This window comes from Thalassophryne amazonica, chromosome 19 (assembly GCF_902500255.1).
Source record: "Thalassophryne amazonica chromosome 19, fThaAma1.1, whole genome shotgun sequence".
NCBI lineage: Eukaryota > Metazoa > Chordata > Actinopteri > Batrachoidiformes > Batrachoididae > Thalassophryne > Thalassophryne amazonica.
Window position 1 is genome coordinate 4,356,547 of NC_047121.1, and position 14,856 is coordinate 4,371,402.

Here is a 14,856-nt window from a genome sequence, read left to right on the forward strand (position 1 = left end):
ACAGCTCATTGGAGGTTGTCACCAGCCCTTGGCCGCCGGAGACGCCACCCAGGCCGCATGTTGGAGGCCGCAATTAACATCGGCAGTCGTCCTGCCGTCCCCACAGGGAAGCTCGGACGTCGCAGGCTAGGCTAAGCCAGCCTGTTTTTGGCTAACAGCTAAATGCTAACAGCTGTTGTGCATAAAACAGCTGTTAATAAGACCAGTGAGTATGGGGCCAAAGACAGCGTGATGGAGGATTTGGAGGATATTAAGAAGGTTCTGGATATTCTCATGGAGGAGGTTTGTGTCATAAAAACTCAGCAGAAGGAGACAGTGGCGCTAGTTAAGGAAGTTAAGGACCTGAGAGGCCTTATCGAGAAGAAGGACAAACTCAACATTAGGAGTAAACAAACATAAGAGGGATCATCACAAACTGGGCCGAGGCTGAAAAATCCCAGAGTTCCCTTTTAATTCTGTCACCTGACATCAACCAAGTGGACTCGAACAAGCTGGGTTTGTCTTTGAATGCTATATGTTAAAGTGCACCCCTCACACACACACACACACACATACACACACACACACACACTGGTTATCCTCTCAGGCCAGTTAGCGCTGATGCATCCTGCGGCAGTAGAAGGATGAACTGGCCCTGGCTGAGGTTTTCACCCTCTCGTTCCACCGTTCTCTCTCAGCTCACACACTTAGCAGTCATCATTTTAATAGGTGCCACACGTGAGACGCCCCTGACATCTGGAACCACACAAATTCATTCTGCTCACTGTAATATTTGCATAACACTCTGAATTCAAACTCTTTTTGTAAGAGGACGTAAAAGTTATGACCTCTGTGTTTGTGCAGAAGATGTAAAATGTGTGCAGGCGGCAGGAGGACTAAAAATACACGTGTGACATTCACACATACACCAGCACAGGGCCTGGGGGGGTTCACTTGTGAATATGATGTCAGCAGGAAAAAAAAAACAAGTGCAAAGAGACAGAAATAACAACTAAGGAATATGTCAAGGGTGAGAAATGCTGGACAACCACAGCTACACACACACACACACACACACGAGTTTCTGCCTGTGTGTCTGGAGCGTGCTCACTGACACACAGTTGCTGGTTAAAGATGACTCACTGCGGCTGACCGGCTTCTTGCCGCTGTCTTCATGTGGACGTGATCAGAGGAGAGCTTCTGTTTCATGCACTCTTACCTACTTCATGCCCTCTCACAAACAAACAAACAAACAAAGAAGCTGTGGTGATGCTGTACTCACGACACAGTTCGCCTTCGTCGTCAGCAAGCGGACAGTCGGCAGTGAAGTCGCACAGTCTGTCCAGCGGGATGGCGGGTCCGTGGTGACAGTGGTACCAACCCTCCAGTGTGATGTTCGGGATGGGCGACGACTCTGAACAGCAGACGGGGAACGACAAAAACAACTTGTCATATTCACTCAAAGTCTTTTTTCTTCCTGCTGAGCTAACCTTTGATCCTGTCCACTGATCCTGAATCTACTTTGATTCTGAGCAGCAAACATCTATCTTGATCACTGAACTTTGAACTGGATCAGTCTTCTTTTGGATGTTTACAACAATGAGGATGTTTAATCTTCTGATTGTTCTTGAACTTTGATTTCTGACCTTTGATCTTCATTGTTTTTTTTTTTCAAATTATGATCAGCACACTTCAATCTTGACTCTCAAACTTTGATCCAGATCACTCATCCCTTATCCTGATCTTTGGTCCTCATGACTGAGCTTGGTTCTCTAACCTTGGTCCTAATCACTAATCTTTGAGCCTGATTTGTTTGTCTTGCTAACTTTGATCCATATGGATTAAATATTTATTCTGATCTTTCATCCTGATTGCACACATTTGATCTTGATTTTTTGTCCTGATAACCAAATTTAGATCCTGAGTGCTAATCAGTAACCGCTTTAATCCTGTAATCAGGTCAAAGAAATCAGGATCAACTCAAAAATCAAAGACAAGCGGTTCCTGTCGTTGGTCCTTCCTCATCAACACTAACCTGCCTACTAACACTGTTCAGTGAAAAAATTCAGGATGAGTGCTGAAGAGGCTTTTAAATAGTCATGTTCCTGTAATATGGTTCCTTTTCTTTTGCTCTCCGTGTGTCTCTGGTTATCTGTACAGTTGAAACATTAACAGTTTCTTCAGGATGAATAAAATCCTCTGATTCTGTTGCCTCAATCCTAATCCACAACAAAATTTAACGTGTTATGCCTTGACCAAAGGTTTGCTTCTTTCACAAATTTCATTAAATTCTGTTTCTGTCCTTTCGAGAGATCTTGCAGATAAACTGACAAATGGCAAAGTAAAAACCCAAACCTGTTTGACAGAGGTAATTACAAATAAAGTCCACTATGCAGAAAATATGCAGTAGATATTACAGCTGAGTAATGTAATAAAACAAACCCTCCATCAGTCAGAGACAAAGGCTGATAACGACTGAAAACCATGTATGACATCGTCAGGCTGCCTGTGCCGCCATGAATAACACAGTCGAGAATAGAGAACGTATCCATCAGAGCTGGAAAACAATGACCTAGATACTGCTGCAGCTTACACACCACTCACACCTCCTCTTCCTCATCCTCTCATAACTCTGCTCTCAACAACTCAATTGGAACTTGTTAGATTTGCATATCTATGCAAATCATGGCGGCGTTATCTCCAGGTGATGCGAAGCGCCTGCTCGCCTTCAATATGAGGAAGTAATCACAGAGACGAGAACAAAGCAGAGAAGAGAAACGGATCCAGTGATGACCATCTTGTTCTCTCACCCTCATAAGAGGAAAAGCAGGAAGTGATTCTTATCACGAGTGACGCCGCTCCACTTACTCCAGTTTGCCCTTTATCTGTGTTATGGAGATTTGTTCTCATTCTGACAAATTTGCGAGGCAATGACAAGGAAACAAACATCAAGCAAACGGTGTGAGCTCAGCGACAACTTGTTAAGTTCTGCCCCGTCTCCCTGTCTGTGTGTTCTGTCTGTGTGTGCTGGGCTGGGTGTGGTTGACTTTGTTTCCACTCTGTCTCCACCTACTCAAGCTGACCTGCTCCTCGTCTACACTGATTGCTTCCACCTCAAGCTGCAGCATTTAAACCTGGTCTCACTCTCCACTCATCACCAGTTCGTTGTTGTAACCATCGTGGTAACTACTTGGCCAGTCAGAACTTTCTGAGATTGTCTGTATATTCGTTGTGCACCTTCACAACATTAAATTGTTACTTTTTGGCTCATCTATTGACCGTTCATTTGCGCCCCCTGTTGTGGGTCCGTGTCACTACACTTTCACAGCAGGATATCTCGGCCAGAGTCATGGACTTCAAGGGGCGTCACCCAGCCATTGAACGGCCAATGGGAGAGCAGGGTGCACAGGCGTCTGCAGGAGGCGTGATTGGTGAGTTGCAGCACATCCTCACCGCCTTTACGGCTCGGTTGGATCAGATGACTGAGCAAAACATCCTCCTGAACCGCAGGGTGGAGGCTCTCTCCGCACAGGTGGCAGCGAGCGCTCAGGGCGCTGCTGCAGCTCGTCCTCCTGCCGACCCTGTGCAGGATATGAATGTTCCAGTGGTCGTTCAACAACCCCTCCCACCATCCCCTGAAGCATACATAAGCCCCCCAGAGCCGTATGGAGGTTGTGTGGAGACGTGCGCGGACTTTCTCATGCAGTGTTCGCTCGTCTTTGCACAACGTCCCGTCATGTACGCGTCTGATGCTAGTAAAGTAGCTTATGTAATTAATCTGCTTCGAGGAGAGGCACGCGCTTGGGCTACGGCGCTTTGGGAGCAAAATTCACGGCTCCGTCATACGTACACTGGGTTTGTGAGGGAGTTCAAAACCGTGTTTGACCACCCTAACAGGGGAGAGACCGCTTCAACTGTGCTGCTGTCAATGAGACAGGGACGTCGGCGCGCAGCTGCTTATGCAGTCGACTTCCGCATTGCGGATGCGAGGTCCGGCTGGAATAACGCTGCGCTCCGCGCCGCCTTCATAAACGGACTGTCGTCGGTCCTGAAGGAGCACCTGGTGGCCAAGGACGAACCGTGGGATTTGGATGGACTTATTGATCTCGTTATACGGTTAGACAATCGGTTAGAGGAACGCCGTCGGGAGCGAGACGAAGGACGTGGCCGGGCACGCGCCGTCCCTCTCCCTTCCGGGTCTGAAAAGGTTCCGCCCTCCCCACGCTCCACAGCCGTGGGGCAGCAGCACCCCCTGCTGGTGTTGCTAGGGAAACACGCAGGGCCAGTATAAGATCAAATGACAGAATGAGGAGGCTGGTCCATGGGGAGTGTTTTTTCTGCAGCTCAAAGGAGCATATACAGAGAAACTGCCCCAAACGGCCAAAACGACAACACTCGCCTTTAGAGACTGGGCTAAAGGGGGGTCATAACATGCACGTGGGACACACACGTATTGCCACACGACACACTGTTACTGGAGTTGCATGCAGTAAGCGTCCAGCGTCCACCTGTGCCAGTATCTGAGCTGTGTGTTTCAGGCAACTGTACTAACTGATTAGAATTTTGGCTCTCTGTTGGGACTGTTTACACAGAGACTGCTACCTGCTGCTTTGGACTTGAACTAACAGTCTTTTTCAAGACTTTTTTTTTACTTTTTTATCTTTTTATTTTATTTTTTTAACTTTTTTACTGTGCTCCAACGCCTAAGGAAGACCTCTAACGGTTGAAACATCGCGACGGAGCACTTTTATCAGCTAACTTTCATTAGCGTTGGCAAGCTAACTAGCTTGCTAACGCTTTCGTTTTTATTTTTTTATTTTATTTTTATTTTATTTTAGCACCATTGTCGTGCGTTCGCTGTTGTCGTGCGTTGCCTGTGCTGCTTCATGGCCTGTTTGGTGCCTTGATTGGGGCACTCCTTCTGCTGAATCACCTCTGGATTATTTGCACAATATTCACTTTGTGTGTTTTTGGGAATCCGCTAGCTTAGCGCAGCTACTAGCTCTTAGCCGGTTTAGCATGGCGGCTTCTCCTGTCTCTCCCGCACTTTTCTGCTCTGGGTGTGAAATGTTTAGTTATTCCTCGGCCTCCTTTAGCAGTAACGGTACTTGTAATAAGTGCAGCTTATTCGTAGCTTTGGAGGCCAGGCTGGGCGAATTGGAGGCTTGGCTCCGCACCGTGGAAAATTCTACAGCTAGCCAGGCCCCTGTAGTCGGTGCGGACCAAGGTAGCTTAGCCGCCGTTAGTTCCCCCCTGGCAGATCCCGGGCAGTCGGGAAAGCAGGCCGACTGGGTGACTGTGAGGAGGAAGCGTAGCCCTAAACAGAAGCCCCGTGTACACCGTCAACCCGTTCACATCTCTAACCGTTTTTCCCCACTCGACGATACACTCGCCGAGGATCAAACTCTGGTTATTGGTGACTCTGTTTTGAGAAATGTGAAGTTAGCGACACCAGCAACCATTGTCAATTGTCTTCCGGGGGCCAGAGCAGGCGACATCGAAGGACATTTGAAATTGCTGGCTAAGGCTAAGCGTAAATTTGGTTAGATTGTAATTCACGTCGGCAGTAATGACACTCGGTTACGCCAATCGGAGGTCACTAAAATTAACATTAAATCGGTGTGTAACTTTGCAAAAACAATGTCGGACTCTGTTGTTTTCTCTGGGCCCCTCCCCAATCAGACCGGGAGTGACATGTTTAGCCGCATGTTCTCCTTGAATTGCTGGCTGTCTGAGTGGTGTCCAAAAAATGAGGTGGGCTTCATAGATAATTACTTACCTGTAAATCTGGTCATGTTTTCTGCATAAATAAATGTTATTCATTCTTTGTGCTCAAACGCCAAAGTAGGGGCGAATCCAGATGGAATGGGGGCGTGGGGCAAGGATGTGCCCCCACAACACCCCTAGATTAAAGGTTTCGAAGCCTTTTTTTTTACTACAACTAGTAATACTGCTTATAATAATAATAATAATAATAATAATAATAATAATAATAATAATTTCGACAAGTAAAATGTTTAGAGAGAATTTAAATGTTAGAAAAATGTTAGAAAGAATTTAATAGTTACATTTATAAACAATGTAGGTTAGAAATTGCAGGTTTTACTGTTACAGTGCTGTCAACAGTTAAATATGAGGTCAAGAAAGATTATTGTACTTTTTATAAAACAAGTATTTATTTTCATTGAAGTCAAGAAAGAGTGACTATAAAGTGAGTTTTGGCAAAACAGGTATCATTGTCATGTTGAGGTGGCTAATTGGATTACTTTTTCAAAGTAACTGTGGCAACACTGCCCCCCACCTTGTCACCCCAAATTTCACAATACATCATGCATTTTTTTTTTTTCATGATACCATCATGAAAATCTACTACATCATGACCTAATAGATTAATTCACTTTTTGTGACGCCATCATCAACTGGGCCTGAGATCGTGTTGCAGGTCGGCAAATCTTCAAAAAATGAGTGACCATGCTGGAACAAAACTGGTGAGGGAAGCCACCAAGATAACCAGACAACTCTAAAGGAGATAGACGTCTGTGGTTGTGGCTTGCGGAAACTGTCTGTTGCACTGCCGGTTACACAGCTTCATGATAAAGTCATATAGAACAGGATTTTCTTGACAAGAACATGTAAACTTTCAGCTGCAGTTTGCCAGAAGCCACACGGGAGACCCGAGCCTGGATGTGACCTATTGTCCAGTTTGACAATCCTCCTTTACCCATTCACTGACCGATGTTCATTAGTGGAATTAATTAGGAATAATTAGGTGAAACCCACACAAATGGCTCCAAGACACCCGGGAGTTATCACATGACCTTATGATGCCAGTGATGAGGTCATCCAGCAGGGGCAGAGACAGAGTTTTTTTTTAAAAAGGCGTGGGGGGGGGGGTGAGTGTGGAATTATTATTATTATTAACATTTACATTTACTCTGATGGACTACCCAGCAGTGGGGAATAAGTTTCATTACACTAGAAGTCTTTCAGAAAGCGCTGTAACTAGGTTTAAGGATATGATTCCTTCTTTATGTTCTCTAATGCCATATACCAACACAGTGCAGAGTAGCTACCTAAACTCTGTAAGTGAGATAGAGTATCTCGTCAATAGTTTTACATCCTCATTGAAGACAACTTTGGATGCTGTAGCTCCTCTAAAAAAGAGAGCTTTAAATCAGAAGTGCCTGACTCCGTGGTATAACTCACAAACTCGTAGGTTAAAGCAGATAACCCGTAAGTTGGAGAGGAAATGGCGTCTCACTAATTTAGAAGATCTTCACTTAGCCTGGAAAAAGAGTCTGTTGCTCTATAAAAAAGCCCTCCGTAAAGCTAGGACATCTTTCTACTCATCACTAATTGAAGAAAATAAGAACAACCCCAGGTTTCTTTTCAGCACTGTAGCCAGGCTGACAAAGAGTCAGAGCTCTATTGAGCTGAGTATTCCATTAACTTTAACTAGTAATGACTTCATGACTTTCTTTGCTAACAAAATTTTAACTATTAGAGAAAAAATTACTCATAACCATCCCAAAGACGTATCGTTATCTTTGGCTGCTTTCAGTTATGCCGGTATTTGGTTAGACTCTTTCTCTCTGATTGTTCTGTCTGAGTTATTTTCATTAGTTACTTCATCCAAACCATCAACATGTTTATTAGACCCCATTCCTACCAGGCTGCTCAAGGAAGCCCTACCATTATTTAATGCTTCGATCTTAAATATGATCAATCTATCTTTGTTAGTTGGCTATGTACCACAGGCTTTTAAGGTGGCAGTAATTAAACCATTACTTAAAAAGCCATCACTTGACCCAGCTATCTTAGCTAATTATAGGCCAATCTCCAACCTTCCTTTTCTCTCAAAAATTCTTGAAAGGGTAGTTGTAAAACAGCTAACTGATCATCTGCAGAGGAATGGTCTATTTGAAGAGTTTCAGTCAGGTAGTACAGAAACAGCATTAGTGAAGGTTACAAATGATCTTCTTATGGCCTCGGACAGTGGACTCATCTCTGTGCTTGTTCTGTTAGACCTCAGTGCTGCTTTTGATACTGTTGACCATAAAATTTTATTACAGAGATTAGAGCATGCCATAGGTATTAAAGGCACTGTGCTGCGGTGGTTTGAATCATATTTGTCTAATAGATTACAATTTGTTCATGTAAATGGGGAATCTTCTTCACAGACTAAAGTTAATTATGGAGTTCCACAAGGTTCTGTGCTAGGACCAATTTTATTCACTTTATACATGCTTCCTTAGGCAGTATTATTAGACGGTATTGCTTAAATTTTCATTGTTACGCAGATGATACCCAGCTTTATCTATCCATGAAGCCAGAGGACACACACCAATTAGCTAAACTGCAGGATTGTCTTACAGACATAAAGACATGGATGACCTCTAATTTCCTGCTTTTAAACTCAGATAAAACTGAAGTTATTGTACTTGGCCCCACAAATCTTAGAAACATGGTGTCTAACCAGATCCTTACTCTGGATGGCATTACCCTGACCTCTAGTAATACTGTGAGAAATCTTGGAGTCATTTTTGATCAGGATATGTCATTCAAAGCGCATATTAAACAAATATGTAGGACTGCTTTTTTGCATTTACGCAATATCTCTAAATCAGAAAGGTCTTGTCTCAGAGTGATGCTGAAAAACTAATTCATGCATTTATTTCCTCTAGGCTGGACTATTGTAATTCATTATTATCAGGTTGTCCTAAAAGTTCCCTAAAAAGCCTTCAGTTAATTCAAATGCTGCAGCTAGAGTACTGACGGGGACTAGAAGGAGAGAGCATATCTCACCCATATTGGCCTCTCTTCATTGGCTTCCTGTTAATTCTAGAATAGAATTTAAATTCTTCTTCTTACTTATAAGGTTTTGAATAATCAGGTCCCATCTTATCTTAGGGACCTCGTAGTACCATATCACACCAATAGAGCGCTTCGCTCTCAGACTGCAGGCTTACTTGTAGTTCCTAGGGTTTGTAAGAGTAGAATGGGAGGCAGAGCCTTCAGCTTTCAGGCTCCTCTCCTGTGGAACCAGCTCCCAATTCAGATCAGGGAGACAGACACCCTCTCTACTTTTAAGATTAGGCTTAAAACTTTCCTTTTTGCTAAAGCTTATAGTTAGGGCTGGATCAGGTGACCCTGAACCATCCCTTAGTTATGCTGCTATAGACGTAGACTGCTGGGGGGTTCCCATGATGCACTGTTTCTTTCTCTTTTTGCTCTGTATGCACCACTCTGCATTAATCATTAGTGATTGATCTCTGCTCCCCTCCACAGCATGTCTTTTTCTTGGTTCTCTCCTTCAGCCCCAACCAGTCCCAGCAGAAGACTGCCCCTCCCTGAGCCTGGTTCTGCTGGAGGTTTCTTCCTGTTAAAAGGGAGTTTTTCCTTCCCACTGTAGCCAAGTGCTTGCTCACAGGGGGTCGTTTTGACCGTTGGGGTTTTACATAATTATTGTATGGCCCTTGCCTTACAATATAAAGCGCCTTGGGGCAACTGTTGTTGTGATTTGGCGCTATATAAAAAAAATTGATTGATTGATTGATTATTATTTTTTAGAATTTTTAGTACCATTTCCTGAATTTTGGTGCATATTTCACTGCAAAATGCAACTCAGAGAAAAGAAACTTTAGAACCTGTTTTTTATTAATTTGAACTTGTTTTGTACGATCTTGAATGTGATGCTGTGACGTTATGATGAGAAGGAACAGAAAACATTTGAACTGTCTTTGGCCAAAAAGGAGAACCACCTTGTTGCACCTCGCTGAATCAACGGCCGGTTATAAATGTAAAACACGTGGGTCAGTGTGGGAGGAGTTTTGTTGTGGTGAGGACCTGGACACGTGATGCACGACGTCACACCAGCTCAGTCACTTGTTACTGAGCGTTCAGAAGCAGCATTCAGTGGGTTTTTTGGTTCACTGTGTTCCTTCAGTTTGTCCCAGATGCAGTCTGACTGCACAGTGTATTTTTTTGGTGTAAATTTGTTCAGATTTTATAATTGATTAAACCCCTGCCCCCCCCCCAGAAAAATAAAAATATAGTGGCGTGTAGGGTTCACCTTGCATTTTTGTTGCATTTCTTGCTATTTTAATATTGTATTTTATTCTTATATATTCAACTTATATAACTTTTGCACATTTTTCTTGTTCTACATTTAACATATTTTAATTTTGGTTAACTTATAATGGATTTGCACATTTTACATTTTTGTTCCATTTGTTGTTATTGTGTGTTGTGGTCCAGTCCTGTTAGGGTCCTAACTTAGTCTGGTTTGTCTGTTTTCTCTGTCCTCAGTTGAGTTATCTGCTTTGTCCTCCCGTGTGTCTTTTCTTTTGTCCACTCTTCTAATCTGTCTTCTCTGTGTCAGTCTCTCTCTCTCTGGTCTTTAGTTTTATTACTTCAGGTCTTAGTCTCTGTATTGGTTTTACCTCCCTCTGACAGGGTCTAATGATGTGTAGGAAACCTAATTGTCACCACCTGCCTGGTTCTGCACCTGCAACTAATCAGTGGGGCCATTTATAGTGAGTCCTGCTTGTCTTCAGTGTCTGGTTATACTTTATATTTGCACTCTGCAGCTTGACTGCTTCATATTCAGTGTTTCCTGCTGCCAAGTGTGGATTGTGAGTATTGGGTGGTTTTTGTATCGTGGAGTTGAACTCACTCTTTAAGAAAGAAGGACTGCTGAGTTAACGCCTGTCTCTGGGTTTCATCTGGTTTTGTGTAAGGGGGAAAGACTTCCCTTTGTCTCATCCTGTCTTCACATTTGACTTTGTCTCATTCCCACTGGTCTTTAATAAAACTGTGTTTTAATGCTGTTCTCCTGGTCTGGGCTGTCCTGCATTTAGGAGTTCTACCTAGTCTGCCTCAGTCCTATAGGTTACATTTCCTGTTCCCACTCCCGACCATAACACTGTTTAAGTTGTCAGTTGTTTTTTGGTGTTGGGGAGGAGGTGCCCCTCCCCTAAACACTGACTCCAGTGAACCAGATTACTTTAGTGAGTGACTCAGAGTAACCGGAGTCCATAAAATGAACTGAGTTTACATCACTGCTGTGGACAAGATGAATTCAAATCAGCTGGATGGATTTTGTTTCGACTTGGTGATAACGTTGCTTAGATAAATAAGGTGATTTGATTTTGGAGTAGTTTGGGCAAAGGTCAAGGAAAACATGGTCCAAATGCACCCAAAGGGTCCAACATCTCAAAGGGGAGATGATTAGAATTGAGTGTTTCATTGGTGCATCACATGATATTGACTTAGTAAGTTCAACTCTGCTGCTTCACTTCAAAATTGGACTTTTTTTTTTGTCTTTAGTACATTATATATTTTTTTTTACTTGCAAATGTTGACCAGTTAGTTTCTTACTTTGGGTATTTCATCACAAAGGTTCCAAATGTAACAATGTCTAACATATGTTAATAAGGCAGAACAGGAGCTTATCACTTTAGGAGTTTGATCACAGATCTCTTCTCAGTATGTTTAGTGAATTTGATAAAACCTCATACTTTTCCACATATAAATGCACAGTTGTATATTACTACGTTGTACTAATAAATCTTGCACTTTCAGTGTTGAGAGCTGTGATCCAAGTTTGCACAGTAGCTGCACAGAAAACAAAAGCCTCTGGCGAGCAGCAGAGTGAGAAATTTCACAGTTACGCCTGCTTGGCAGCGCTTTCGTTTTCAGCTGAGAAACTTTAATGCCCAGTGGGAAACTGGCACAGTCAACTCTATGGATTAGCAAGTGGGGTGGCAATTTTTATTGCGTTAAAACTCATTAGGAAGGGGCCTCCTACCCATGTGGCAGGTCGTTAATGGCTGCAGTGCGCCACATTAACATGCCAGTGAGTCGCCATGTGTAATTCTTTGAAAACATATTAGTCTGAGTAGGTGACTGAGAATGCATCCTGTGTTGGCACTGCTGTGCTGCACATTGACTCATTTTTCACTGCTCTTGTTGCAAACTAAAAAAACAAAAGCCAGTCACATAGAAAGAGATCAGGCGGTTTGCTTTTGACTGTGTAGTTGTAGATATGGTGTCGCTGTGTGGATTCATACATGCATCATGGAAACACCTCGAGGACAAGGAAGATGGTCTCTTCATCGAGTCTCACATGGGATAGAAACTCAAACTCTATATCCAGGGTCGATCTAGAGAGGTTTGTGCTTCGGTTTGTTTAACATCGGAATGTCGCACGCCGACAAACACACGGTCCTTCACAGAGCATTAGCCTGATCCGATGGCTGGGAGGTCCCAGGTGATCAGGGTCTGAGGACCTGCTGCAGCCGTCACCTCCTGCGCCTGATCCACTGTTGAGGACTTGTTGTTTCACCTGTTAGACTTTTCAAGTTCTGGGTTCCTGCTGGGCTTTCATGGTTACCATAAAAGCACATGAGGTCCCCACTGGACTTTATCTCAACAGACATTCCCCTCCTTGATATGTTATCCAGATGCCATGATGTGGACCAAGGGTTGGATTTTGTCTTATGCAAACTGTTATTTAGAAATGCATGAATGAGTTGTCAAAATGATGTTACTCATACGTGGATATGGTATGCAAACATCTTGTTTGTCAAAGCTTGATCAACATGAAGTAAAACGTACAGCAGAAAAGCAGTTTTGACACTCAAGTGGGGAGCTTCCAAAAATCAGTCACTGCAAGACATCACGCTACTGGAAGAGGTAAGAGCAGTGAAACGTGGCCGCGGCGCTCGGGCACAGTCCTTACATCACACTCATCACACTGCACAAACAAGGGGGGTTAGTGGGCGATCTTTACAGGTACATGAAACAGTCTCTGGTCTCTAGAGCTATTTTTTTCTCACACATGACAACTCTATAGAGATGGATATCTTTATACCTCATCTTTTCAGTCTTCAAAACTATTATGTTCAAACTGCTTTTTTAGCAATCCTGTGAATCACTAACTAGTATTTAGTTGTATAACCACAGTTTTTCATGATTTCTTCACATCTGCGAGGCATTAATTTTGTTGGTTTCGAACCAAGATTTTGCTGGTTTACTAGTGTGCTTGGGGTCATTGTCTTGTTGAAACACCCATTTCAAGGGCATGTCCTCTTCAGCATAAGGCAACATGACCTCTTCAAGTATTTTGACATATCCAAACTGATCCATGATACCTGGTATGCGATTCTATAGGCCCAACACCATAGTAGGAGAAACATGCCCATATCATGATGCTTGCACCACCATGCTTCACTGTCTTCACTGTGAACTGTGGCTTGTAAACAATTTTACACTCATCAGTCCACAAAATATTTCTCTTTAGGCCAGTTGATGTGTTCTTTGGCAAATTGTAACCTCTTCTGCACGTCTTTTATTTAACAGAGGGACTTTGCGGGGGATTCTTGCAAATAAATTAGCTTCACACATGCGTCTTCTAACTGTCACAGCACTTACAGGTAACTCCAGACTGTCTTTGATCATCCTGGAGCTGATCAATGGGTGAGCCTTTGCCATTCTGATATTCTTCTATCCATTTTGATGGTTGTTTTCTGTTTTCTTCCACGTCTCTGTTTTTTTTTTTTTTTTTTTTGTCCATTTTAAAGCATTGGAGATCATTGTAGATGAACAGCCTATAATTTGTTGCACCTGCGTATAGGTTTTCCCCTCTCCAATCAACTTTTTAATCAAACTACGCTGTTCTTCTGAACAAATGTCTTGAACGTCCCCATTTTCCTCAGGCTTTCAAAGAGAAAAGCATGTTCCAACAGGTGCTGACTTCATCCTTAAATAGGGGACACCTGATTCACACCTGTTTTGTTCCACAAAATTGACAAACTCACTGACTGAATGCCACACTACTATTATTGTGAACACCCCCTTTTCTACTTTTTTTTTTACTAATAGCCCAATTTCATAGCCTTAAGAGTGTGCATATCTTGAATGCTTGGTCTTGTTGGATTTGTGTGAATCTCCTGAATCTACTGGTACCTTGTTTCCCATGTAACAATAAGAATATACTCAAAACCTGGATTAATCTCTTTAGTCACATAGCACTACTATTATTCTGAACACTACTGTATAGAGTCTGAGGTTATCACACACAAATGCACTGCAATAATCAAACATGCTGACAGGTCACAATCCATCAGACAGGCAATGCCGTCCTCTTCCCTCATCCTGCTTCTGCTCAGTCTATCACAGGGGTTAGGAAGAAGGTCTCTCAGAAGAACAGGAGACTGTCAGAGAGCCAAAGACCTTCAGGTAACTTTCTGAAAGGTCATGGTGCATTTTTTGCTTTTGCTTTTTTTTTGGAGGAATGAAAAAACAACAAAAGCACATTATATGAGTAAGCAACAAGAAACACCCAATGTTGCAAGAGCCTGACAATGACACTATCTGCTTTTAACTTCTGCTGCACTCCCCTTCATGCATTCATGCACAGAGGAATAGTTATTGTTTTTTATTGAGCCTTTACGTGGGCATGTTTATTACTTTGAATGCTGTGTTTGTGAGATTGCAACATCTGCCATCAAGAGACTGCATAGATCTTTATTTTTTAAATGTATTATTGATGATTTTTTTTTATTATTTTTAGGCAGGATGAAAGCCTCCTTTTGACAGTAAAAGTTGTAGCGAGTGGAAGAGGGAAACGACCAAAACAGCTGTGACGACCTTGACAGATACTAGTAGGACCCAGGTAAGTTCTTCCTGAATTTTACATCAGAAGGAAGCAAGATGATGAGAGGAAAACAAAGAAAACCTGCCAGTATCCACATACAGTAAACACCTTTAAGACTGATAGTTCTAATTCCGAGTGCAGGTATTCAAAGAAGTATAGACATGTTGAGCTTGCTTGATGATTATGGCATGAGCTTAGAATGCTCTAGTCTTTGCCAA

General features: G+C 42.8%; 1 protein-coding gene across 1 annotated transcript in view; it reads right to left on the bottom strand.

Moving 5' to 3' along the window:
* The window catches only part of alk (ALK receptor tyrosine kinase), a 1,475,036-nt gene that overhangs the window by 255,961 nt on the left and 1,204,219 nt on the right, over positions 1-14,856 (bottom strand). Inside the window, 1 exon segment of the mRNA XM_034159972.1 lies at positions 1,262-1,393. Coding sequence (XP_034015863.1) covers positions 1,262-1,393 — 132 coding nt within the window.